Here is a 27,720-nt window from a genome sequence, read left to right as displayed (position 1 = left end):
CGTATTTGAATTTCCAGATCTCTGTACTTGGCCATCTTTTCAGTAAATTTACTACATAGATTATTAAAAAATTGAAAAGAAAGACTTCTGTGTAAAAGGTATATTTATTAAAACCCCAATAAAGGGCTACATTAAAAGACAGAACGTTTTCGCTCTAAAAAGAGCATCATCAGTGTTCTAAGCAAGCTCTACATGCTAAGCCACCAAAAATACATAGGTTAAAACCCTTAAAACGCCGACCAAAAGTCTTACATTGGCGTGTATTATGTTGAACCCTGGCGATGGGTGAAAATGAAAAAGATATACCTCACAGCATTATATGACTCTACCACGTGTATGTGGGTGGTTGAGTTGATTTCTCTGTCTTCACAAAGAGAAAGGTGAAAGCCATTCTCTTTGCCTCTTGAAAGGCTTTCACCTTTCTCTTTGTGAAGACAGAGAAATCAACTCAACCACCCACATACACGTGGTAGAGTCATATAATGCTGTGAGGTATATCTTTTTCATTTTCACCCATCGCCAGGGTTCAACATAATACACGCCAATGTAAGACTTTTGGTCGGCGTTTTAAGGGTCTTAACCTATGTATTTTTGGTGGCTTAGCATGTAGAGCTTGCTTAGAACACTGATGATGCTCTCTTTAGAGCGAAAACGTTCTGTCTTTTAATGTAGCCCTTTATTGGGGTTTTAATAAATATACCTTTTACACAGAAGTCTTTCTTCAATTTTTGTAATTAATGGTATACAGCCAGTTACGGGAAATTTTTCCTTATGGAACATAGATTATTGCTGTTAGGTATCGCCACATCAATTAGTGTTGTCTGTCTTGTTATTAATCACGTACTAGTATACTAGTTAATAACTAGTACACTACACTAGTACTCGCGTACTAGTTAATAAATTGTTAATTTATTAACTAAATTGTTAATTTATTAACTAGTACGAGATCTGGTCTATTATGTGCCACTGTTTGGTCTGTGAGCACAGTGCGGTCCCAGTATAGCTTGTAGTTGCCATCCTGAAGCATACTCTCAGGGACGTATTGATAATATGGAAGATGGTCCGTTTGGAGAAGTCCCAGTTTGATAGCTATCTCTTGATGAAGGATCTTTCCAACTGAGTCATGCCGTTCCTTGTATTCAGTTGCAGCAAATGCCTGGCAGCCCCCGGTAATATGTTGGATGGTTTCTTGGGCTTGACATCCATATCGGCATACTATACTATTATCATTATTATTAATATAGGTAATATTATTAATAAGCCATTATTTACATTTACTGTTTATTACATCTACATGACTAGTACAAATATAAATTTGGTATTAACAAATCTGCAATAAAAAATGATACCGAAAGTAATATTTTTATTTTTATGAAATTTAAGACTATTCTTCAACATATCCCATGAAACTACAATCCATCTGCGCCATTGTAATCAACTCCATTTAGATGTCCGGCGTCTCTTATTCTCTGAGCCTCCAACCTTTCGATATCGTATCCATCGATTCCCAAACCTAATCTTTCAATGGCTTTCTCTCCAAAATGTCCATTTAATTCCTGATACTGTCTAGAGCGCCTCTTCCCAACATCAGGATCGAATGGCCACAGTTGGTCCTTATGAAGTACAGGGTGCCCAGCTAGGTTGAATTGGATCAAATCTTTGAAGAGGTTTGCAACTTGGGCGTACGAAGTGGAAAGGAAAAGTAGAACAATGATTACCTAAAATAGTTTAAAAAGTGTAGGTATCATGGAATTCTATTTACAAGAATAAAAAAACCGCTAACACCGTAAAAATGAATGACGCATACAATATTCCAGCTACAAAAGAGCTGATACGAATACCTACTACATGGCGCGAAAATGTATTTTATTTTGATGGAAAATAAAATTCTAGTTTTATTTTGAAAGATTTTTCCATAATATTTGCTAAATTTGAAGTAAAACGTGCCACGAAATAGTAACTTTGATACAGTTTGCATTAAAGCTCTTTTGTGGCGCGTTCTACTTCAAATTTAGCAAATATTATAGAAAAATTTTTTAAAACAAAACTGTAATTTTATTTTCCATCAAAATGAAAATACATTTTCGCGCCATGTAGTAAGTATTCGTATAGTCGGTTCGCTAAACTCAGACGCAACTGGCTAGATATTTTAGTCGATAATTTTTTTGTTTTTTGCCAATTTTGCAAAAATTGGCAAAATTACTAACTATTTAGTGATTATTAACTATTTAGTAATTATTTTTTGCCAACTTTACTAAAATTGGCAAAATTACCGACTAAAATATCTAGAAAGTTGCGTCTGAGTTTAGCGAACAGACTATATCAGCTCTTTTGTAGCTGGAATATATTTGTATGCGCCATTCATTTTTACGGCGTTTAGCGGTTTTTTATTCTTGTATCAGCAGTTTTCAAAGGTTTTTTACAAATTAAATGTATGAAGTAGAATGTAATGTTTCCCGATTACACGTTAAGCGTTATAAATGGTCGCCTTTGTCGCATTATCTCCCAAATGATCTAGTGGTTACGACACTAAACTTGTGATAGGACAATCCGAGTTCATATCTCAGCCACCCTAATATATTTTTTAATATAATTCTATGTGTCCATCGAATGTACACTACATTTTTTGTGTAGACTGGAAAAAATATTGGGATGGCCGGCAAATGAACTCGGATTGCCCAATCAAATTTAGCGCCGTAACCACTACAACTACATAAACCATTTCGGCGATAATGGTTAAAGGGATTATACTTTTGGAGCTCGATAATTTTTAAACGGCTTGACCGATTTTGATCACTAAACATGAATTTGAAACGTATTGACAGTTAGTATCTGATGCATCCAAGGTCAAGTATGATAACTGAAGGTACTAAAGGAATTACTGAGCTTGAAAAACCATTTTTCTCATAGGAAATAGTTTTGATCATACTTATGAAACCTATAACTTAAAAATTAGAATTTTAGCCAGCTATGAGGTATACACCGTTAGACGCGTAGAGAGTCCTTCTACAAACGCTCAGTTATTGGCGCAATTCGTAGGTTGAACTTTTGAGTCATTGTCGAAAAACTAATATTTTCTTCTTCTTCTTTCTGATAATCCTTAGTGCCCTTCGGGCGTCGGATGTCGAGTTACGCCTTTTATACTGATGTGTCATCTTTCACCTATATCCTGGATCTGGTCCATCTATGTCTTCCTCAGCCTTCCCTTTTTTCTTTTGTTTCCCATCTTGGCTTCATGTACCTTCTTTGTTTATTAGTCTCTTTTGCTCCATTCGTTGTATGTGTCCATATGTGTCCAAACCAGCTTAATTTGTTTTCGATCTTCCTTATTATCGGTTCTTGTTCCAGTTCTTTTCTTATATCTTCATTTCTGAATGTATCAAACTTCATAACTAGCTATTCTTCCAGCTATTCTTCTCGTGTATTTTCATCTCGGTCACAAACTAAAATTTTCGGTCACAAACTAAAGTTTAGTTTTTCAGTTTTTCGGCTATACTGAGCCGTGTATAGACCGCTTAGGCACCATTTGAAAGCTTAACTCAACTCTATTGATTTGATGTTTTTGCGGTTTTCCTATCCCTCTTGGAATCTAAGATATATACCCCTGAAAAATATGCCGTTTTGTACCTACACAGTCCTATAGCTGGCTTATGGGTGGTCAAAAATCACAAACTACACCGTTTCTGAATTGGCCCTGACCCTCTCTTGAAACACAGAAAAAAAATTCAGATCGGTGTAACTTTTAACATAAATACATACATACATACCCACAAACATTTTCCCTTTTTTAAATAGAAATTGAGTCATATTTCTGAGATGGGTAACTTTTGAATGGTATAACCGATTTTCAAAATTAGACATGCGGCAAAGGTCGGACTTGAATTTTAGAAATTTTTGTTAGTTTTGGGGACGAGAACGAAAAACAGATCCTAAATGGGAAGGGCCGTTAAATCCACACCCTTGGACCAAAATGGATGGTTGACGTATGGATGGGGGAGTCTTTTCCTGAACTTTAAGATGGGATTTGGCCCAATTTTTAATTCAGTCAGATTTAGAAAATGAAACGTTCGCGCACCTATCTATATACATAGGATAGTGTCGCATGTAGGCGGGTTGTGCGCCACTGGCGAGAACTGCCGTTTTCTGGGATTAGTTAACAAGCTAAACGTAGAAAATAAAAATTTTACAAGGTGAGAAAGTTATAAGAACTACCTATTACAATTTAGTTATGTTTAGCCTTAAAAATCGTCAGCTTTCGTTCTTTTTCATTTTTAAATTGTTTATAACTCGAAAACGACCAACTTTAGAGAAAAATTACAAAAGACCTTTTTTGTTTAGCATGGTCCAAAAAACGACCAACTTTAGAGAAAAATTACAAAAGACCTTTTTTGTTTAGCATGGTCCAAAAAAATCTTAAATAATATCTGCCCAAGTCATCAAGTTATCATGTTTTAATTATTAATTAACATAGTCAAAATAAAATTATATAGGGACCCCTTGATTTTATAACTTTTAACATACTAAATACATAAAGAAGTATGGAGAATGATCAGAGGGCAAAGAAAGGATATGAACGAATTAATAAAAGTGAAACACATTCAGAAGGAAACATGGGCAGACTACTTCCGATCTATATTTGCTAAAGGCGACGATAATGAACCACCAACACCTGAAGTTACGACAAATGAAGAAATAAACATCGAGGAGGGAGAGGTAAAGGAAGCATTAAGAAAATTAAAAAATAGAAAATCTCCAGGAGAGGACAGAATATCGAACGAACTCCTAAAGTACGGGGGACAAGATCTAACTAAACAACTACTTATTAAAACTAATACAAAAAATAATAGAACAAAACAGAATACCACAAGAATGGAGATCAAGCATCCTAATATCTCTCTTCAAAAAAGGAGACAAATCAGACCCGGAGAATTACAGAGCGATTAACTTATTAAACACAACATTAAAATTAACAACAAAAGTGATAACAAACAAATTGAATGAAATTATAACATTAGCAGAAGAACAACAAGGTTTTAGGTCGGGAAGGTCATGCACTGACGCTATATTTATAATGAGGCAAGTTCAAGAGAAATCGTTGGAATACAACAAACCGGCATATTTATGTTTCGTGGACCTTAAGAAAGCATTTGACAGGGTCACATTAAAGGACGTTATCCACTTGTTATACTCGAGAGAGGTACCTCTGGGAATAATTAAAACGATAGAAAACATCTACCAGAACGACACAATAAAAGTAAAAGTGGAAGATGAACTAACTGACCCAATTGAAGCCGGCAATGGGTTAAGACAGGGTGATTTCTTGAGTCATTTATTGTTCAACCTGATCATGGACGAAATAATAAAAAAAGTAAGAACTAAAAAAGGATACCAAATGGGAGAAAAACAACTTAAAATAATCTGCTATGCGGACGATGCAATACTAATATCTCAAAGTGAAGATGATTTACAACGTATGCTGCACCAATTCAACATAATCGCCAGAAAATTTAACATGTTAATTTCCTCAAAAAAGACAAAATGCTTGGTTATAACAGCAGATCCAATAAGATGTAAATTGGAGCTGGAAGGTCAGATAATAGAACAAGTGATGGAGTTTAAATACCTAGGCATCACACTATCTAGCTACGGAAGGCTCGAAACAGAAGTGGAACATCAAGTGAATAGAGCAAACAGAGCCGCAGGTTGCCTGAATGACACAATATGGAGAAATAAAAATATCGGAAAAGAAATGAAAGGCAGAATTTACAAAACAGTCATCCGACCAATTATGACATACGCGGCAGAAACACGACCCGACACAGAGAGGACAAAAAGATGGCTTGAAACAGCGGAGATGAAAACCCTTCGAAAAATCGATGGTAAGACTCTATGGGACAGAGCTAGAAGTACAGATATACGACGGAGGTCAAGGTGGAAAACATTAACTGGGTAAGAAACAGAAGAATAGAATGGAATTACCACATAAGCCGAATGACAACAAATAGGGTAGTCAGGACAGCGAGAGACGATTCCCCAATAGGAAGACGATCAGTGGGAAGACCACGAAAACGATGGAACGACAACTTACTAGAGGCACATTGAAAAAACAGACAGAGTCATGTCTATACAAAAAGAAGAAGAAGAACATACTCAATTACATATCCAATAATTTTTATTTATTAAACAGCTCGCTGCCGAACGACTTTAAGGGGGTAGGCGCAAAGTCTTAGTTCAATGCTATTTAAATGCATTCATTTTTTTTTCGAATCCTGAGAAAACTAATAAATATTTTTGAAAAATTTAAACGCAAAATAAAAGATTACATTATTACCGAGGGCCGGAAGTCTCTTAGAATACAAAAAGTTTCTTTTGAATGAAATATTTAAAATTAAAAATCACACTAAATGTTCTCTTTTTTCACCCCTATAACTTATTAAAATAAACATTACAGAAATTTACAGGGTCTCTCGGATCTCGGTAATAATGTAAACTTTCATTCTGCGTTTAAATTGTTTAATTATTAGTTTTCTCAGGATTCGAAAAAAAATAAATGCTTTTATCTAGCATTAGACCAAGATTTTGCGCCTACTCCCTTAAGTATATCGTATCTTAGACTAGAAAAAATTAATACCAAATTTTGTATAATATAAGTATGTAATTCATAATATCAGCAAAGCATAGAGAGAAGAAATGTCATAATAAAATCAGGGAAGAGTCTTGCACCAAACAAGAAATGAAGTAAATAAAGACGTATAATAGACAAATATGTTTATAGTTACATTTTTTTTTTAATTTTTCTCTGGGTTAAAAATATACTAGATATTTATATATTAACATTTGACAAACAAGAAACAGTTATACCTACTACAACCACAATGAAGATGCACCAGAAATAAACAAACCAAGACTCGTTGAATGTTACGAGGAGCACTTCCAAATTATGATTTACAATGTATATTTATATACATTGTAAATCCCAAATCATGATTTACATATCATGATTCGGGACTGCTAGCCCAATCAAAGAACAATCTGACCCCAAAAAAATAAAGGAAGGTTGAAAATTTGGGAATAGGTAGTTGAAATTGTCTATTATTATATAAGAAAAAGTTTACAATTCTACGTCCCCTCCATTTAAAAAAAAATGGAAGGGAATACCCCCCTCTCGAAGGTGAAAAATATACATTCAAAATATGTAAGTCCGGAATTAGATAAAATGACTAATTCTAAGCAACTTTTGTTCTATAGAGTTTTTTCCCTAAATCAATACTTTTCGAGTTATTTGCAAGTAAATATGTTCATTTTTAAAAGAAAAAAAAAGATGTTTTTGGACGGTTTTTTGGAGATAACTCAAGAAGTAAGTATTTGAGCGAAAAAAATATTCTTAGCAAAAATATGGCTTATAAAAAACTGAAAAAAGTGGTGTATGCATGAGGTCTGTAGACCCAGTAGAAGCAGAGTTGTAGCTAATGAAAAGCAGGTTCTTCTTCATCAAATTCCAAATCGAATATTTCAATGTGATATAACCCAAAAACGGAGCACTTTTCGGGGAAAATTCATTTGAACTTTTTTAAAGTGTTTAAAAAAGGTTTATTTTTACTTTTTTAAAAAACTCATAACATTAAAAGTAAGTGAGTTACGCTCAAAATATTGTTGGTCCCTTTTATTTTTTGGTAAAAAAATCGCGAAAATCACCCACTAATTAGCATCACAAATAAATTTTGTCATTACCACTACACAAGTTACTTTGCTTATGCGTATTGTTTAAATGATCTGTAAGTTTCATCGGTTCAAAGTGCTTATTTTTGAAAAAGCTGTAGTTAAAATGGCTTGAACGAGTAACTAATTTACGATTTAGGCAAATTTTGAACAGCCATAGCATAACCAATTTTTGTCTACCAGGAAAAAAAATCCGAAATATTTAGAAAAGCAAAACGTACATTTTATTACTCTTTAAGACTTTTGGTATTAAGTACTAATAATTTTTAAGTTAATTCCATGAACAATTCCATTTTTTTTTTCAAAATAAAAAAAAATGTTTTATTTTAAACCCAATTTTTTTCAAAAATGAGAACTTTGAACCAATGAAACTTATAGATAATATAAACAATACATAAGTAAAGTAACTTGTGAAGCGGTATCGATTAATTTTATTTGGGAAGCTAATTAGGGGGTGATTTTCTCGATTTTTGTACCAAAAAATAAAAGGGACCAACAATATTTTGAGAGTAACTCACTTATTTTTAATGTTAGAAGTTTTTTTAACAAACAAAAATAAACCTTTTTTAAACACTTTAAAAAATTTGTAATCAGTTTTCCCCGAAAAGTGCTCTGTTTTTTGATTATTTCACATTGAAATATTCGATTTGGAATTTGACGAAGAAGAACCTACTTTTCATTAGCTACAACTCTGCTTCTACTGGGTCTGCAGACCTTACGCGTACACTGTTGTTTTCAATTTTTTATAAGCTACATTTTTATTGAATATATTTTTTTCGCTAGAATACTTACTTTTTGAGTTATCTGCAAAAAACCGTCCAAAAACATATTTTTTTTGTTAAAAATGAACATACTCACTCGCAAATAACTCGAAAAGTATTGACTTAGTAAAAAACTCTATAGAACAAAAGTTACTCAGAATTAGTCATTTTATCCAATTCCGGGCCTAGTTTGAACGTATATTTTTTCACTCCCGAGAAAATATTTTTCACCCCTTATTTCCCAATTTTTGTAAAATGGAGGGGATGTAGAATTTGTAAACTTTTTCTTATATAATAATAGACAATTTCAACTCCCTATTCCCAAATTTTTATCCTTCCTTTATTTTTTTGGAGGTTTTCGTAAAATTTTGTGTTCCCTAATCGGGCTATGCTCCTCATAACATTCAACGTATCTTGGTTTATTTATTTCTAGTACATCTTTATTGTGATTTTAGTAGATATACACTTGAAGCAAAATCAAGATAAAATACTACAAAATTATTTCAATTACTCACCGAGAAAAATTTCATCCTTAATAAAAGAAAACAAACGTATCTTCTATCACGTTAACACCATTTTGGAACCCAAATGTAGCACACTACCTATTAATCTTATTAAAAGTGAAAGTATTTAGTACATAGTCCACAGACACACATTAGACTACGGCAATCGATTAGTAAGAAGTGGAATTATTAAGTAATAATGTAATAATAATGTCTACTTTTGTATACATGGGTAGAACTAAAATATTTTTTTATAAACAAAAGATGCAGTTTGAAATGAAAGTATTTATAATTTGAAAAGTGCTGTAAGTTCATAATATAATAAATATACTACATTTTTAGTAGTAGTGCTAATGTATATAGATAGGTTTGATTTGTTCTTCTTCTTCTTGTCCTATTGTTCTTCTATCCGTTTTTCAATGTGCCTCCAGCAAGTTGTCACTCCATCGTTTTCGTGGTCTTCCCACTGATCGTCTTCCTAATGGGGAACCGTCTCTCTCTGTCCTTACTACTCTATTTGTTGTCATTCGGCTTATGTGGTCGGTAAATTCTACTCTTCTGTTTTTCACCCAGTTGTTAATGTCCACCTTGCATCTCCGTCGTATATCTCCACTTCTAGCCATATCCCATAGTGTCTTACCATCGATTTTTTGAAGTGTTTTCATCTCTTCTGTTTCTAGTATTCTTTTTGTCCTTTCTGTATCAGATCTTGTTTATGTCGCGTAAGTCAATATTAGTCTGATGACTGTTTTGTAAATTCTGCCTTTCACTTCTTTTCTGATATTTTAATTTCTCCATATTGTTTCATTCAGGCAACCTGTGACTCTATTTGCTTTATTCACCTTATCTTTCACTTCTGTTTCTAGCTTTCCGTAGCTAGATAGTGTGATGCCTAGATATTTAAACTCCATGACTTGTTCTATTATCTGACCCTCCAGCTCTAATTTACACCTTATTATATTTGCTGTTATAACCATGCATTTGTCTTGGAAATTAACATGTTCAATTTTCTAGCGGTTATATTAAATTGGTGCAGCATAAGTTGTAAATCATCTTCACTTTGAGAGATTAGTATTGCGTCGTCTACATAGCAGATTATTTTAAGTTGTTTTTGTCCCATTTGGTATCCTTTTTTTGTTCTTACTTTTTTTATTATTTCGTCCATGAACAGGTTGAACAATAATAGAGGACTCAGAGAGTCACCCTGTCTTATCCCATTGCCAGCTTCAATTGGGTCAGTTAGTTCTTCATCAACTTTTACTTTTATTGTGTTGCTCTGGTAGATATTTTCGATCGTTTTAATTATTGCTAAAGGTACCTCTTTTGCGTACAATAAATGGGTAACGTCCTTTAATTTCACCCTGTCAAAAGCCTCCTTAAGCTCCACGAAACATAAGTATGCCGGTTTGTTGTATTCTAACGATTTCTCTTGAACCTTCCTCATTATAAATATAGCGTCGGTGTATGATCTTCCGGACCTAAAACCTTGTTGTTCATTCTGCTAATGTTATGATTTGTTGTTAAACTCGTAAAAAGAAAAATTAAGCAAGCCAAATAATCTTGGCTCGAGAACTGATGTAAAGAAATAGAGGATGTTGATTTGAAAAATTTAAATTAACTTTTACTAGTTGAAGTTGACTCTTCCTAACTCTTGTTTGTTAGTAAAAGTAGATTATACAATTTATACGAATATAATCTCAAGTGCATTTTTGATGAGTGTGCGTCTCTTATTTGTTTTGACCGTTTCAACTACTTATTAGTCCAGACTGTAACGTCGCCCCCGTTAGGTAAATTATTCTGATTCGATTTTTTTGCACAAACTTACTCAAACATCCAAAAAATCCTTATAACAAATACACAGTGTCAGGCGGTACCGCGGTCGAAAAATTGTTTAACCAATTTTTGTTAACCAAATTCACAAAAATAATTCTTATCTACTCTACCTCATATTATGTATAAGTTTTTATTGTGTGAAAATTGTAAATATAGATAGCAGTACATGAAGGGTTTAAAGTGTGCCTGAAGTAATAATGTATTTTAAAAGGGATTTACTTTTTCGCACTGTTTTTTAGGACATTTTCATATAATCAAATATCCTTAACTTTCGCCTTGTCATGGTGATGACATGTGAGCAATAAATTACAAAAAAAAGTTTTGACAGTTTTGTGGTTTGACAGAAGTTTGAATTTTTAAATGTCAAAGTTCTAAAAAATTGTAAAATAGGAATGTATTCCAGTGACGAAGAGTTGCAGTTTTTTTTTATTTGTTTTTTGGTAGATAAAATATTGTATAAAACTGTGCGTGAAGTACTTTTTGCGCACTTAGGCGATGTATAGCACTCGGCCCGCTCGTGCTCTAAATATCGCGTGCGTGCGCAAAAAGCATACTTCACGAAATGTTTTATAAATAACTAAGTATTTTACTCCGGACAAATTTGGTTTATAATAAAAAGGTCTCTTGTGATTTTTCTCTAAAATTTTTAAGGCTTAATAACTCCATTAAAAACTATTATTATGAAAGTCAGAAAGTCACCTAATCAAAGTTTAAAGCCCCCCCTACAAGATCTTGAAGAAATTTTTGTCATTATTTTATTACTAAGCTGTTATTTTTAATTATCAACAATGAGCGCTAAAAGCGTATTGAGGCGGCCGTCAATGTGAGTGCGAGTAAGATCCTCCCTTCCGACCGTCCAATGGTGCATCTCAGTCGCACTCACATTGACAGCCGCCTCAATACGCTCCTAGCGCTCATTGTTAACAATTAAAAATAACAGCTTAGTAATACAATAATGACAAATATTTCTTCAGTACCTTGTAGAAGGGTCACTAAAATTTGATTTGGTGACTTTCTGACTTTCATAATAATAATTTTTAACTGAGTTATTAAGCCTTGAAAATGGTCATTTTCGCATTTTTCAAATTTTAAATCGCGTATAACTCGAGAACAATAAATTTTACAGAAAAATCACAAAAGACCTCTTTTGCTCCGAATGACCCCAATTAATGATATAAAAAAATATCCGAAGTGAATTTTTTTTTGTGAATTTGTTTAAAAAAATAGATTAAACAATTTTTCGATTAGGGTACCACCTGACACCCTGTGGATTCGTTATAAGGATCTCTTTTTGAGTAAGTTTGTGCAAAAAAATCGAACTGGAATAATTTACCTAACGGGGGCGACGATACAGCCTGGACTATAAATATCACGATTTGACATACAGTAACATTTAATTTCTAGAATCGGTTGTTTGTGTGAATCAACTTTTACTAAATGGCATTGGGAAGAGTATACTTTAACTAGTTGGAGTCTACTTTTACTAGTAAATGTTGAATGAAAATCTTCATTTTATATTTATAAGCAACTTTTACTAAAACCAGCCGTTTGAGTCGACTCGAACTAGGAAAAGTCAACTCCAACTGGATAATCAACTTGAACTGTAACATATACAAACGTGTGAGAGAGAAAGGCAATAAATCCTACATGAAATTAGTCAAGAATATATCAATACTGCCAACATAATTTTAAGCGCCAAATTAAAAGAAAATGGAGATCCTGAACAAAATAATCATGTTTTTTTATAATATCCTATGAAATTAGAATTTAGTCGTTGCGATATTTATTTTCAGTGACCAAAAGACCCCCGAGTAACAAGTTTGGGCCAATTAGTTAACAAATTACCATAATAGTCCAGAGGAAGACGTTTATTACACCTGCTGCAGACACCAGGTAGTTTGCACACTCTCGCCGACCTCATATTCATTTTCAGCGACCCCAAAAACCCCCCGAGTAATGAGTTTAAGCCAATTATATGATAAATTACCACAATACTCTAGAGGAAGACGTTTATTACACCCGCTGCAGGCACCAGGTAGTTTGCACACTCTCGCCAGTCTCGCCGACCTCATATTTGTTTTCAGCGACCCCAAAAACCCCCGAGTAAGAAAATTTACCGAGTTGCAAATTTATAATAATTGCCTATTTCAAAATGCACTTTTGAAATGCATTTCTCTTATGCACAAATGCAATTTGAGATTTCTTATTCATTAGGTATATTAGTTCACAAAATTTTCTGACATTCTCACGAATCCAACGCACCAAACTGTATTAAAATCCGTCTTACTGCGCCAAAAATCGACAGTAATGCCTCGACTAAGATAAGTAAATCAGTGACCTTTTTTAAGATGCTTCTAGAAAAATGCTACACATGCAGTAAACTGTTAAATTCTGCATAGAGATATGTTTTCCCGATTTTCTCCGATGAAAATTTTCCTCGGGAAATGCGGGTTTTCCCAACAAAATCTCTAATTTTCAAATAAAGTTTTAGGTAAGTAATTATTAATCAATAATTAAATAACTTAGTGACATCAAAGCTTTCTTGGAGATAGCTGTGAGCTCGTACGTAGAGGAGATATTTAAAAATTCGCGAGCGCTAGTAGTGACAAGTATGTAAACGTTTACTGGAAATTTGACAAATGTCAAAGTGATTAATTTAAAATTAAAATTAAAAACATTAATTATAAAAAATATTAGTTGGCCAAAGCTGTGGTATATATTTTTACCCTAAATATACTTACGTTTTAAATACTGAATTTAAGTTTTTTTAATGTTCCGTAATATGTAATTATAAATTAATCTATTAATCTTGGCGCCATCTACACGATAATTGTGAAAGTATCCGAAGTAAGAAATTAATATTTCATCAATATAACGTCAAAATGATTAGCAAAATCTTAAAAAAATCGATTACAATTTAATTACTTTTTTGCGTTGTAAACATTAAGCGATAACAATTAAATAATAAATTTAAAAATTACCGGTGAAAGTTGAATTAGTCATCCGCTAGGAGCGACACAAGCGAAGCTCAGAGCGTATAGATTGTAATTCCAGAAGCCAGTGAAAATTAAACGAATATTTTAGCAACAATTCAATTGTTAAGTAACAATTTACGATCGCAATAATAACCAAAATAATCATGATACATTGATCAAACTTATAAAGATTATAAAGATGAGATGCTTATTTAATATTTTATCGACAAAATATAAATGTTTCGTTTTTTTGCATAATCCTTAAATTTAAAAAAAAAATAGTTATAATACGCTGGTCTAATTAGTAAAGTACAAAGAAAGGTTATTTATCAGCAATTTTATTGCTGGAGTCGAATATTATGATCCTATATATTAATAATATAGGTATGCAAAGTCCGTAGATAGTGTGCTACTTTTTTTATTAACAAAATGGCGCCCCCAAATCGTGTTTTTTTTCAATTATTGGTAATATAGCGATACGCTTTAATTACTATTTTTGCTAATTGTAATTTTAATATTTTTTCTCAAAAACAAAACAACGTTAGTCATTCAAACTGCACATTCAAATACGAAGGTTATGGCCTTACCCTGTGACATCTGTTGTTCGTCTATGCGGCAACAAACTGCACCCTCATTAATTAAGTATTTTATCAGACAGTTAATGTGTCAACAGCTAGCTATGCATTCGAAATTGTTTTTCTTAACAACCATAAAAGTAGACGCCAGACTTGATAGTGATTTATGTGATCATCTGGTCAGGGAAAAAGGAATACAAACATGATCATCGTTTGTGGTTGCTTTCTTTAGTCACTACGCAGCATGCGAACCATTCACACATACCGACGCGACCCTCTCCGAGAGACCTAAACGAACACATTTTCGTTGCAAAAATAAAATTACCGTTTGTTTTATTATATCCATTTTTAATTAAATTCCGCAACTCACCCATCGGAATATTGGTGACCCTCGCGAGTATTTTAAACCGCCGCGAAAATTTAAAAAAAGTTAGTTTTTTTTTAATATACTTTTGCCGGTTAATAAATACAGTGAACAGCAACAATGACGACCAGTGCCAACAATAGTGTCTCCGATCGGATTGCAGTGGCCATCCGGAAATTGACAGCCGAATTAGCTGACATGAAAATCCAGCTATGTAGCTTGTCAATTGCCCAAGCACACACAAAACACTAACAGCAACCACGCACCACGCACCAGCACCATGCACCACGCACCAGCACCACGCACCAAGCACCACGCAACAAGCGCCAAGCACCACGCAACAAGCGTCAAGCACCAAGCACCACGCAACAAGCGACAAGCACCACGCACCAAGCATCACGCACCAAGCACCACGCAACAAGCGTCAAGGACCAAGCACCACGCAACAAGCGCCAAGCACCACGCACCAAGCATCACGCACCAAGCACCACGCAACAAGCGTCAAGCACCACGCAACAAGCACCACGCACCAAGCATCACGCACTAAGCAACACGCACCATGCACCATGCACCACGCACCACGCACCAAACACCGACGACAATGCTCACATTCATTTACTTTTGTCGTCCGGGTAAATAGAAAAGAAATGACCAGCAAAACAAACAACAACAGACCGGGGAGAAAAGCAAGATTTACTGGAACTTACCAAGAAAATGTTAGTTCAAAGTGAATCAAGTGATTTTTTTTCTTTCTCCTTGTATAAACTTTGCATTATTTTTTTTTCCTATTTTCAATTTTCATTATATGTAATTTGTATATATTATATATTATCTATCGTTTTAGTCTCTCAGAAGGGGGTGTATAGCGATACGCTTTAATTACTATTTTTGCTAATTGTAATTTTAATATTTTTTCTCAAAAACAAAACAACGTTAGTCATTCAAACTGCACATTCAAATACGAAGGTTATGGCCTTACCCTGTGACATCTGTTGTTCGTCTATGCGGCAACAAACTGCACCCTCATTAATTAAGTATTTTATCAGACAGTTAATGTGTCAACAGCTAGCTATGCATTCGAAATTGTTTTTCTTAACAACCGTAAAAGTAGACGCCAGACTTGATAGTGATTTATGTGATCATCTGGTCAGGGGAAAAGGAATACAAACATGATCATCGTTTGTGGTTGCTTTCTTTAGTCACTACGCAGCATGCGAACCATTCACACATACCGACGCGACCCTCTCCGAGAGACCTAAACGAACACATTTTCGTTGCAAAAATAAAATTACCGTTTGTTTTATTATATCCATTTTTAATTAAATTCCGCAACTCACCCATCGGAATAGTAATAACTCCGAATATTTTAACTTTACACCAAAAACACTAAAATAAAAATTCACCCGAATTTAATTCTACATAGAGGCATGTTTTTCCCGATTTGCTCCGACGAAAATGTTCCTCGAAAAATGTGGGGTTTCCCAACAAAATCTCAAATTTTCAAATAATTTTTTTGGGCAAGTAATTATTTATCAATAATTAAATAACTTGGTGAAATAAAAGCTTTCTTGGTATAGATTATAACTGCAGAAGCCGGTGAAAATTAAACGAATATTTTAGCAACAATTCAATTGTTAATTAACAATTTACAGTAGCAATAACAACCAAAATAATCATTAGACATTGATCAAACTTAGAAAGATTAAAAAGATGTGATGCCTATTTCATATTTTGTATATGTATATTTGTATATTTGATAAAATATAAATTTTTCATTTTTTTTTGCATAATCTTTAAATGTTTAAAAAAATAGTTATAAACAAATTAACATTTCTCAGAAATTGTTTATTATATTATAATTTTAAAAAATACTTAAAATGCGTATTTCAAAGGTCTTGAAAATGAATGCTTTAAACATTTTTTCCAACCATTTTCAAAAATGTTATGAAACAGAAAAGTAAACATACGATTCTTCGTTGTTTATTATTTGTTTTAATTGTTTCAAAGCTTAAAAGTGAGTTTATTGTACAAACTAATTACTCTCAAGAAATAACAAACATTAGTTCAATGGTTATATTTTAATCAAAGATTAAAAATGTTTTTTTTTGTAATTTTTAGCGCGAAAGTAGGCTTGATACAGAGCCGGAGATGTTCACTCGAAGCGACTGACACGCTTTAAACTCGCGCGAGTTTTGTATGTGGACGGGTATAATACATAATACATAGCTACGGTACTGTATTAGTCTACTTTCGCGCGTGTAAATTACAAAAAAAATATTTATAATCTTTAATTAAAATATAACTATTAAACTAATAATCGATATTTTTTGTAAGTAATTAGCTTGTACTTTAAACTCACTTTTACGCTTTGAAAGAATTAAAAAAAATTATAAACAACGTAATAATCGTATGTTTACTTTGCTGTTTCATAACTTTTTTGCAAATGGTTGGAAAAAAGTTTTAACGCATTCATTTTCAATATCTTTAAAATATGCATTTTACCTATTTTTTAAAATTAAAATATAATAAAAACTTTCTGAGAAACGTTAATTTGTTTATAACATTTTTTTTAAACATTTAAAGATTATTCAAAAAAATTAAAAATTTATATTTGGTCGACAAAATATTAAATAGGCATCTCATCTTTATAAGATTTCAAAGTTTGATCAGTGTATCATAATTATTTTGGTTATTATTGCGACCTTAAATTATTAATTAACAATTGAATTGTTGCTAAAATATTCGTTTAATTTTCACCGGATTCTGGAACTATAATCTAAACCAAGAAAGCTTTTATGTCACCGAGTTATTTAATTATTGGTAGATAATTACTTATCTAAAACTTTATTTTAAATTTAAAGATTTTGTTGGGAAAACCCCCATTTTACGAGGAAAATTTTCATCGGAACTGATCGGGAAAAACATGTCTTTATGCAGAATTTAATTTCGGTGAATTTTTATTAGGGTGTTTTTGGTGTAAAGTTAAAATGTTCTGAGTTATGGAGCAAAAATTGAAAAAAACACGCTTTGGGGGCGCCATTTTGTTAATAAAAAAGTAGCACACTATCTGCGGACTTTGCATACCTATATTATTAATATATAATCATAAAAGCTTCGATTCCAGCAATAAAATTGGTGGTAAATAACTTTTCCCTAAAATGGCCTATTCTCCGATAATCAGCCCAGACTATAAACAATTTTGCCGATGATACCGTTATCTTTGCCGACACTGCATGAGGGTTACAACTTTTAACGAATAAAGTAGCAAAGGTTAGTAGCAAATATGGACTAAAAATTAACACTTCTAAAACTAAAGTCATGATAATCAGCAAAGAAAGAATTGAGAGGGTACAGTTTACAATCAACCAAAAAGTAGTAGAACGTGTGCCAAAATACACGTAAATACTTTGGCGCTACATTAAATAATCAGTGGGACCACTCCTAAGAAATAATAGGTAGAATAGAAAAAGCAAGGGCAGCGTTCATCCAAATGTCCAAGCTGTTCAAATTACACAATTTGAATTTAGAACTGAAACTCAGACTCATCCGATATATTCTCCATCTTATTATATGGAGTAGAGCCTTGGACTCTAACGGAAGCAACAACGAAGAGACGTTCGAAATGTGGGCATATAGAAGAATTCTTAAGATATCATGGATAGACAAAATTTTAAGTGCCAAAATACTCCAAAAACTTAACAAAGAGAAGGAAATAACGTGCATCAATTAGAATATTTATTTTAAGAAATAAAACAAAATATTTATAACCTGTTAAAATGCATTTTGCAGGGAAATGTGAATGGTAAAAGAGGCGTCGGAAGAAGAAGAATATATTGGCTCAGAAACATAAGGACCTGGTTTGCGACATTAGCCCGATCAAAGAACAATCTGACCCCAAAAAAAATAAAGGAAGGATGAAAATTTGCGAATAGGTAGTTGAAATTGTCTATTATTATATAAGAAAAAGTTTACAATTCTACACCCCCTCCATTTCACAAAAATGGAGGGGAATACCCCCTCTCGAAGATGAAAAAAATATATTCAAAATAAGACCGGAATTGGATAAAATGACTAATTGTAAACAACTTTTTTTCTATAGTTTTTTCAGTAAGTCAATACTTTTCAAGTTATTTGCGAGTGAATATTTTCATGTTTAACAAAATAAAACATGTTTTTTAACGGTTTTTCGGAGATAACTCAAATAGTAAGTATTTTAGCGAAAAAACTATTCTTAGCAAAAATATAGCCCATAAAAAAAATGGTGTATACATGAGGTCTGTAGACCCAGTAGAAGCAGAGTTACAGCTAATGAAAAGTATGTTCTTCTTCGTCAAATTCCAAATCGAATATTTCAATGTGAAATAACCCAAAAATGGAGCACTTTTAGGGGAAAACTCATTTTAACCTTTTTAAAGTGTATAAAAAAAGGTTCATTTTTGTTTTTTAAAAAAACTTGTAATATTAAAAGTAAGTGAATTAAGCTCAAAATATTTTTGGTCCCTTTTATTTTTTTGGTAAAAAAATCGCGAAAATCACCCCCTAATTAGCATCACATATAAATTTTAACATTACCACTTCACAAGTTACTTTGTCTATGTATTATTTATATGATCTATAAGTTTCATCGGTTCAAAGTGCTTCGTTTTGAAAAAGCTGTAGTTAAAATGGCTTGAACGAGTAACTAATCACGAGTTTAGGCAAATTTTGAACAGCCATAGCATAACCAACTTTTGTCTAACAAGAAAACAAAAAATCAAAAATATTCAGAAAAGCAAAACGTACATTTTATTACTCTTTGAGATTTTTGGTATTCCTAATTGTTTTTAAGTTAATTCCATAAACAATTACGATTTTTTTCAAAATAAAAAAAATGATTTATTTTAAACCCAATTTTTTTCAAAACTGAGCACTTTGAACCAATGAATCTTATATATAGATAATATAAACAATACATAAGTAAAGTCAGGGCCGTGCGGTGCTATGATGCGGTGAGGCAGCCGCATCAGGCGGCATCACAAGGGGGGCGGCATAATCAGTAAAATTTAATATAATATTAGATAATCCAACATTTTTGAAGAGAAGTTTTGAAAATAATTCGACTTTTGGCCCTACAATGTTTAATTTTTCGTGGAACAACTGATCATTTGTTTCAACCTAATAACGAAAACTTTTTTAAGTTAGTACAATAATAATTGCTCTTTGAGTTTAAACCAGTAATGAAAGAACATATCAGAATAGTTCAAAGAAAGTCTAATACATGCTTAGTGACTTATTTAAGCAACAGTAGGCAAGATGAATTGATAAGTTTAATGGGTAATGCTATTTTAAACAAAATTGTCGAAATAGCAAAAATCGCAAATATTTTTCGATAATCGCCGATTGTACCCCAGACGTAAGTTATATTGAACATATTGTCATATTGACGATAAGAGTTGTCGCTTTTAATTCTTGTCAGAACAAATAATAATACATATCGAAGAATTTTTTATTGTTTTTTTTTTTGAAGCTAGTGGTTCAACCACTGAAGATTTAACAGAACTTTTTTGACAAATTGGGAAAAGTTAGGTCTTAAGTTAAAATTGCTTAGAGGACAAGGTTATGATAACGGGACCGATATGAAAGGAACAAGAAAGGATGTGCAAAATAGAATACCTACTTGAAAAATATCCGAGAGCGATTTAGGTGTCCTGCGCATGCCACTCTTTAAAATTAGCCATAAATGACGCAGCGTTTTCTTCTACAGAAACAACAACCTTTTTTTAATATACATAAAAGAACTGTACACTTTTTTCTGGTTCTACAAAGCGTTGAGAAGTTCTGAAAATAACATGTTTCACAACTAACTCTAAAACCGTTGCGTGCTACTAGATGGTCAAGCCGAATAGATGCATTGAAATCTTTAGGATTTAAATTTTGTGAAATATATTATGATGCCTTATCCGAAACAATAGAAGACATCAACAAAGGTCCAGAAACTAAAGTCAAAGCACGAGGATTAGCAAAAAATATTAAAAATTATAAATTTATATTGGCATGATATTGTATTTCATACAACTTCAGTCTCGAAGATGTTGTAACATGTAACTATAAATTTGTCAGATTGTGTAAAAATGTTGTCAGAGACTATAAAAAAAATGAAAAGTTACAGACAATTTGGCTAAGACCAAATGAAAATTATTGTTAATGACATTGCAGAAAATCTTGGTATATGTTCCGAATTTCCAGCTGAAAATGAAATTGGAGCCAGGAGAAAAAATCGCCAATTTTATTATGAAAAATCTGTGGATGAGTTCTTAACAGAGGAAGATAAATTTAAAATAAATAATGTTTCATCTATATTTTAGACATTGCCATTCATTTTTTGATTGGCCGATTTTCGCTTCTAGAAACTCATAATAAAAATTTTAAATTTTTATATGATATTTTTAATGAAGGAAAACAGTTGATGAAACACTAGAAAAATATTGTATGAATCTTCATTCAATACTTTCAATAGAAAAAGAATAAAAATAGGATATAGAGGCAAATGATCTACAAAAATTGCGTGATATATCTCAAATCATACCATACTGCATGTAACCTTCTTTTTAAGGTTTTGCGATTTTGAACTGTTTGTGCCAAAATAACCTAATTTCTTTATACCCAAATATAGTTGTACCACTAAGAATTTTATTAACACTCTCTGCTGAGGTAGCTAGTGGGTAAAGAAGTTTTTCAAAATTAAAAATTATTAAAAACTATTTACTAAAGTCCATAAGACAAACAAAACTAAAAAATATAGCACTTATTTCAATAGGGCTTTTCATCGATTGTCATTTGTTTCTAGCTTCTGTCATGTGTCACATAATATTAATATATCTACGTCACACGTCTTTGGTTTGCATCATTGGTTATATCAATAACGTATGACGTAGATATATTAATATTATGTGACACATGACAGAAGCTCGAAACAAATGACTGTGAATGAAAAGCCCTATAGAGTCCTCACTAGCTGCTACTTTAACCAATCTGATTGACGAGTTTACCAAAATTAAAGTCAGTAAGAAGGACAAAATTGTAATGTTTGTAAATATTATTTAATGTTAATACATATTTCATTTAATTTAAAGTATGTTTTGTTTTTAAAATAAAAGTTGTCCTTTATTTTGTGTAGGTTCATTTAATAAAAATAAAAGTTTAGTTTCAATAATACTTAAGGGGCGGCATTTCGAAGACTTGCATCATATTGAAAAGATGTACCGCACGGCTCTGAGTAAAGTGACTTGTAAAGCGGTAACGATTAATTTTTTTTGAGAAGCTAATTAAGGGGTGATTTTCGTCATTTTTTTACCAAAAAATAAAAGGCACCAACAATATTTTAAGCGTAACTCACTTACTTTTAATGTTAGAAGTTTTTTTAAAAAACAAAAATAAACCTTTTTTAAACACTTTAAAAAAGTTGTAATGAATTTTCCCCGAAAAGTGCTCCGTTTTTTTTTGTTATTTCACATTGAAATGTTCGATTTGGAATTTGACTAAGAAGAACCTACATTTCATTAGCTGCAACTCTGCTTCTACTGGGTCTACAGACCTCACGCATACACCATTTTTTTTTTCAATTTTTTATAAGCTATTTTTTTATTAAGAATATTTTTTTCGCTAAAATACTTACTTTTTGAGTTATCTCCAAAAAACCGTCCAAAAACATTTTTTTTTTTGTTAAAAATGAACACATTCACTCGCAAATAACTCGAAAAGTATTGACTTAGTAAAAAACTCTATAGAACAAAAGTTACTTAGAATTAGTCATTTTATCCAATTCCGGACTTATTTTGAACGTATACTTTTTCACCCCCGAGAAAAAAATTTTCACCCCGTATTTTCCAATTTTTGTAAAATGGAGGGGATGTAGAATTGTAAACTTTTTCTTATATAATAATAGACAATTTCAACTACCTATTCCCAAATTTTCATCCTTCCTTTATTTTTTTGGAGGTTTTCGTAAAATTTTGCGTTCCCTGATCGGGCTACATCTACTACAGCTTTTTAAGGCAGCAGCTAATAAGATTATCATTGCCAGAATGACTGCCAACATTCGTAACGGATAGGCACCAGAAGAAGAAAGAATTCAAAAAAATATTTACGATAAAAATATCAGCTAAAAAAACTAAATTGAATAGTTATACCAAAGTCAATTTGGAATTTTGATCATTATGAATACGACATAATATTTCGTTAACGTATTTGATTATGTCATGAAATACCCACAACACCGAGTGAGAGGGGAACTTTCTTGGGACTTTCACTTTCAGACATTTCAAGTGAGTTCAAACATTACGCTGTTAGTTTTTTAACAACAATAAAACGGTTCTACAAAATTTAAAGATGCCGAGAATAATATTTGTAAGTAACTATTATTATTATTGGATGTTTTTCTACGTAGAAGTATTCTAGAATGATAAATTGTATCATATTTTTGATTCTAGGAGTGGAATTGATTATTTTCTAATTGGTTTTAGAATAATTACCTATTTAATGTGTTTTTAATGTTAATCACGTTATGCAGGGCAGCACACAGTATGTGAATAAACAAGTTCTTTATATTAGTGCCCTCTATATTTATACAGGGGTAACAAAAATACAGGTCATGAATTAAATCACATATTCTGGGACCAAAAATAGTTTGATTTAACCTAACTTACCTTAGTACAAATGTGCACATAAAAAAAGTTGTAGCCCTTAGAAGTTACAAAATGGAAATCGATTTTTTTGAATATATCGAAAACTATTAGAGATTTTGTATTGAAAATGAACATGTGGCATTCTTATGGCAGGAACATCTTACAGAAAAATTATAGTGAAATTTGTTCACCCCATAAAAATTTTATGGGGGTATTGTTCCTTTATATGGTACGGACACGTCCAGAGGATGGATAACTCAAGACTCCCTAAAATAATTATGCAATGGGTACCACCAAACCGCAGAAAGAGAGGAAGACCCAAGAAATCTTGGAGAGAGGGAATAACGAAGGCGATGAGCGCAAGAGATCTTAGAGAGGGCCAATGGGATGATAGTGTCATGGAAATTAGGCATCGGACAACGTCGCAAGACGTTTTAAAACCGATTGATATATAGGGTGAGGCAGATAACTGGCCTATTAGAAATATCTCGAGAACTAAAGGCAACAGAATCATGAAAATTGGAATAAGGGGGTTTTGAAGGATGATCTCTTAAATGAAAATATTTTCATCTCTTTGCAACTTCCGGTTATACAATGTAAATCATAAATAACTTCGTTTTTTTAAATGGGACACCCTGTATATTTTTACATTTTTGGATTCTCTTCGATGTCTTCTTTCTTAAAATATAAGGTTTTGTAATATTATACAGGGTATTTTAAAAGATAATTACGTTTTTTTATTAATTTCGTAGCAACATTCACACCCTGTAGAATTGTAGTAGTTTGACATCTAAAACTCTACTTACGTTCAAATGATTTTTAATATACTCTACTATTGTTAAGATCATTAGTATAGCTAAATTTTTAATTTTAGTATACAGGGTTGGTCGAAACTCGGAATGAGTATTTTCTGAGTTTTCTTAAATGGAACACCCTATATTTTTGTATTGTAGTGAAATGATATTTTATAGTACTTTTTTATTTCTTAAGCATTCCCTATACCTAACTGCTTTAATTTGTGAGTTATTGGTGATTCAAGCTAAACATTAATTGCAACAAAAAATACGTAAAATTTTATTAGGTTGGCCGTGAAAATACTCAATCCCAAATAATTTTTCCGAAATAAATACATATTAATCCAGACTGGTCCTTAAAATTACCAATAATGGTTTAGCTATCGAAATACCTTCTTAGTTAAGATTGTTGGTGCGATTAACAATTAAGCACAAATTAAAGCAGTTAGGTATAGGGAATGCTTAAGAAATAAAAAAGTACCATAAAATATCATTTCATTACAATACTAAAATACAGGGTGTTCCATTTAAGAAAACTCAGAAAATACTCATTCCGAGTTTCGACCAACCCTGTATACTAAAATTAAAAATTTAGCTATACTAATGATTCTTAACAATAGTAGAGTATATTAAAAATCATTTGAACGTAAGTAGAGTTTTAGATGTCAAACTACTACAATTCTACAGGGTGTGAATGTTGCTACGAAATTAATAAAAAAACGTAATTATCTTTTAAAATACCCTGTATAATATTACAAAACCTTATATTTTAAGAAAGAAGACATCGAAGAGAATCCAAAAATGTAAAAATATGCAGGGTGTCCCATTTAAAAAAACGAAGTTATAAGCAACTTCCGGTATAACCGGAAGTTGCAAAGAGATGAAAATATTTTCATTTAAGAGATCATCCTTCAAAACCCCCTTATTCCAATTTTCATGATTCTGTTGCCTTTAGTTCTCGAGATATTTCTAATAGGCCAGTTATCTGCCTCACCCTGTATATATTGTTCCTTTAAACGCCTCCAAACTTTTGTGTACGTTCCAATTAAATTGTTATTGTGGTATCATTAGTTAAATTCAATATTTTCAAAACTTTTTTGGCTCTTAGTATTTTTTCGATAAGGCAGTTTTTATCGAGTTGCGACTTCTTTTTTAATATGTTTACATAAAAATTTTATGAGGGTTTTGTTCCTTTAAACCCCTCAAATGTTTGTGTACGTTCCAATTAAACTATTACTGCGATACCATTAGTTAAACACATTGTTTTTAAAACTTTTTTTCCTGTTTGTATTTTTTTGATAAGGCACCTTTTATCGAGATGTGGCTTCTTTTTTAATACTGTTCAAAATATACCTAAAAATGTAAATCATAAATAAATTTTCATATTATTACAAAGTCTCCATAATCGTACAACCATATACAAATATGTGGTGGATTTGACAAATATTCAAAATATCTCTATAAAACTCGACTTTTCGAAAAAGTACTAAGAGCCAAAAAAGTTTTTAAAACATTGTGTTTAACTAATGGTACTACAATAATAATTAAATTGGAACGTACACAATAGTTTGGGGGGGTTTAAAGAACAAAACCCCCATAAAATTTTTATGGGGTGTCTAAATTTTACTATAATTTATTTTTCAGATACGACTGCCATAAGAATGCCACATGTCCATTTTCAATAAAATATCTCCAACAGATTTCGATATATTTAAAAAAATCGACTTTTATTTTGTAACTTCAAAGGGCTGTAACTTTTTTTATGTGCACATTTGTACAAAGGTAAGTTAGGTTCAATCGAACTATTTTTGGTACCAGAATATGCTATTAAATTTATGACCTGTATTTTTGTTACACCCTGTATATTTTTTAATTTTAGAAAAAAAAATTCTTCTTCTTCTTAAGGTGCCTTGCATTTCTGCGTAAGCCTCCAGCGTACCTACATTGTCTTGTCTGTGAATTCCTGTCATTGGCGAATATTACACAGCCATGACATATTTTTACGTCCTAGATCTCTTACCCTCTATCTTTCCTTAGACCACCAGTTGCTGGAAAAAGGATCATCATCATCATCATCAATGGCGTTACAACTCTTCGTGAGTCTTTGCCGCGTTTACTATTGCTTTTCATGTTTGTCGGTCCTGTGTCACTAATTCCCATTGTCGCACTCCCATTTTCTCCAGATCTTCTTTGACTGCATCTTTCCACCTTTTTCTAGGCCGCCCTACAGACCTCCTTCTATCTGGCCTTTCCCAGAACACATTGTTTATAAGGCGATTGACGTTACTGCGTGTCACATGCCCTGTCCATCTGAGTCTATTAGCCTTTATATCTGACTAGATTTTCCTTTCCGAATAGAGACTCTATGTAGCTCGTTATTGTATCTGCGTCTGCATTCGTTTGTTACGCTGTCTCTGCAAGGGCCATGGGCCATATAGGTATCATTCGAAGAATTTTACGTTCCCACACCAGCAATTTATTTATTTCTCTTGTTTTGACTTCATTAGATGTTGCATTGCCAGAGGCGGCTCTAGCCCATGTAGCGCCCGTGTGCAGTCGATGCCCCGGCGCCTTTTGGTAGACGCGCAGTCAAAATGGAATAGTCGAATAGGTACCTACCTAGTACTATACCCTGTTCCACGAACATACGCCTGTCTTGGATTATCGCGACAACGAATATTTTACTGTGCAAATTATGAAGAACGAAAGTAAATTGCAAAATACATTGTTGTTTATTGGAACAATTATTAGAGCCATTTATTTTGGCACTTCTTATGTTGCACACTAAAATATTCGTTCTCGCGATAATCCAAGACAGGCGTATATTCGTGGAATAGCCCATAGTACATAGGGTATTAGGTACGATTATAATGTAAACAAAAATCCAGATGCAAATAGTGCAATATTAAATTATGTCGGGAGCCAATAGGTATTCACGGCGTCAGAACAGCCTACACAAATCTGTTAAAAATATTTAATTAAAAATGAACTTTTTTATCTATGAGGTAAAGTTGAAAATTGGTTGAGGTTGATAAAATGATGAACTACGTATTTTCAGTATTACTAAAAAAAACAAACAAAAAACTAAAACAACAGATTGTTAATATGAATAATTTTCCAGGAGCTCTGACTCCGCTGAAAGTCGCAATCATTGTGGTAGTAATAAAATAACTTCTTTTAAATAATTTTAATCAAAAGAATGACAATTAAGGGTAAAATTTTAGAACAAGTTTAGAACAAGAAAACTATAACAATCTTGGCACAATAATTAATCACACAAACGATTACTCCAAAGAAATCAAAGTTCGAATAGAGAAAGCAAGAACAAACTTCAATAAAATGAGAAAGGTACTTTGTGCAAGACAACTGAAGATAGACTTGAGAGTTAGGCTGGCAAGGTGTTTTATTTTCTCGACTCTGCTTTGTCTCGACTCACATGGACAAAGTGTCCACGCTTATCCATGTAGAAGCATGGACACTTAACGCGTTGACTACTAAAAAGTTGGAAGCATTTGAACTGTGGGTGTATAGAA

General features: G+C 32.5%; 2 protein-coding genes across 3 annotated transcripts in view; one reads left to right on the top strand and one right to left on the bottom strand.

Moving 5' to 3' along the window:
• Positions 1–1,264: 1,264 nt before the first annotated feature.
• LOC126880391 (uncharacterized) lies at positions 1,265–9,139 on the bottom strand. Its single transcript, XM_050644226.1, has 2 exons — positions 8,996–9,139; positions 1,265–1,718 (listed from the first exon to the last, which is right to left on the bottom strand). The coding sequence occupies exons 1-2, from the start codon at positions 9,008–9,010 to the stop codon at positions 1,410–1,412; spliced, it is 324 nt and encodes a 107-aa protein (XP_050500183.1). The 5' UTR covers positions 9,011–9,139; the 3' UTR covers positions 1,265–1,409.
• A 13,839-nt stretch (positions 9,140–22,978) lies between these two features.
• The window catches only part of LOC126880392 (uncharacterized), a 62,123-nt gene continuing 57,381 nt past the window's right edge, over positions 22,979–27,720 (top strand). Inside the window, exon 1 of one of the 2 annotated variants that reach the window (XM_050644228.1) lies at positions 22,979–23,115. In XM_050644228.1, the coding sequence (XP_050500185.1) occupies positions 23,098–23,115 (18 nt within the window). In that variant the 5' untranslated portion in view covers positions 22,979–23,097. Of the gene's footprint in view, positions 23,116–25,837; positions 25,970–27,720 lie in introns of those variants that run through there. The other variant, XM_050644227.1, reaches the window with a different exon arrangement.

The sequence above is a fragment of the Diabrotica virgifera genome, chromosome 2 (genome assembly GCF_917563875.1).
Source record: "Diabrotica virgifera virgifera chromosome 2, PGI_DIABVI_V3a".
Classification (NCBI taxonomy): Eukaryota; Metazoa; Arthropoda; class Insecta; order Coleoptera; family Chrysomelidae; genus Diabrotica; species Diabrotica virgifera.
This window is presented reverse-complemented; position numbering and strand designations above follow the sequence as displayed.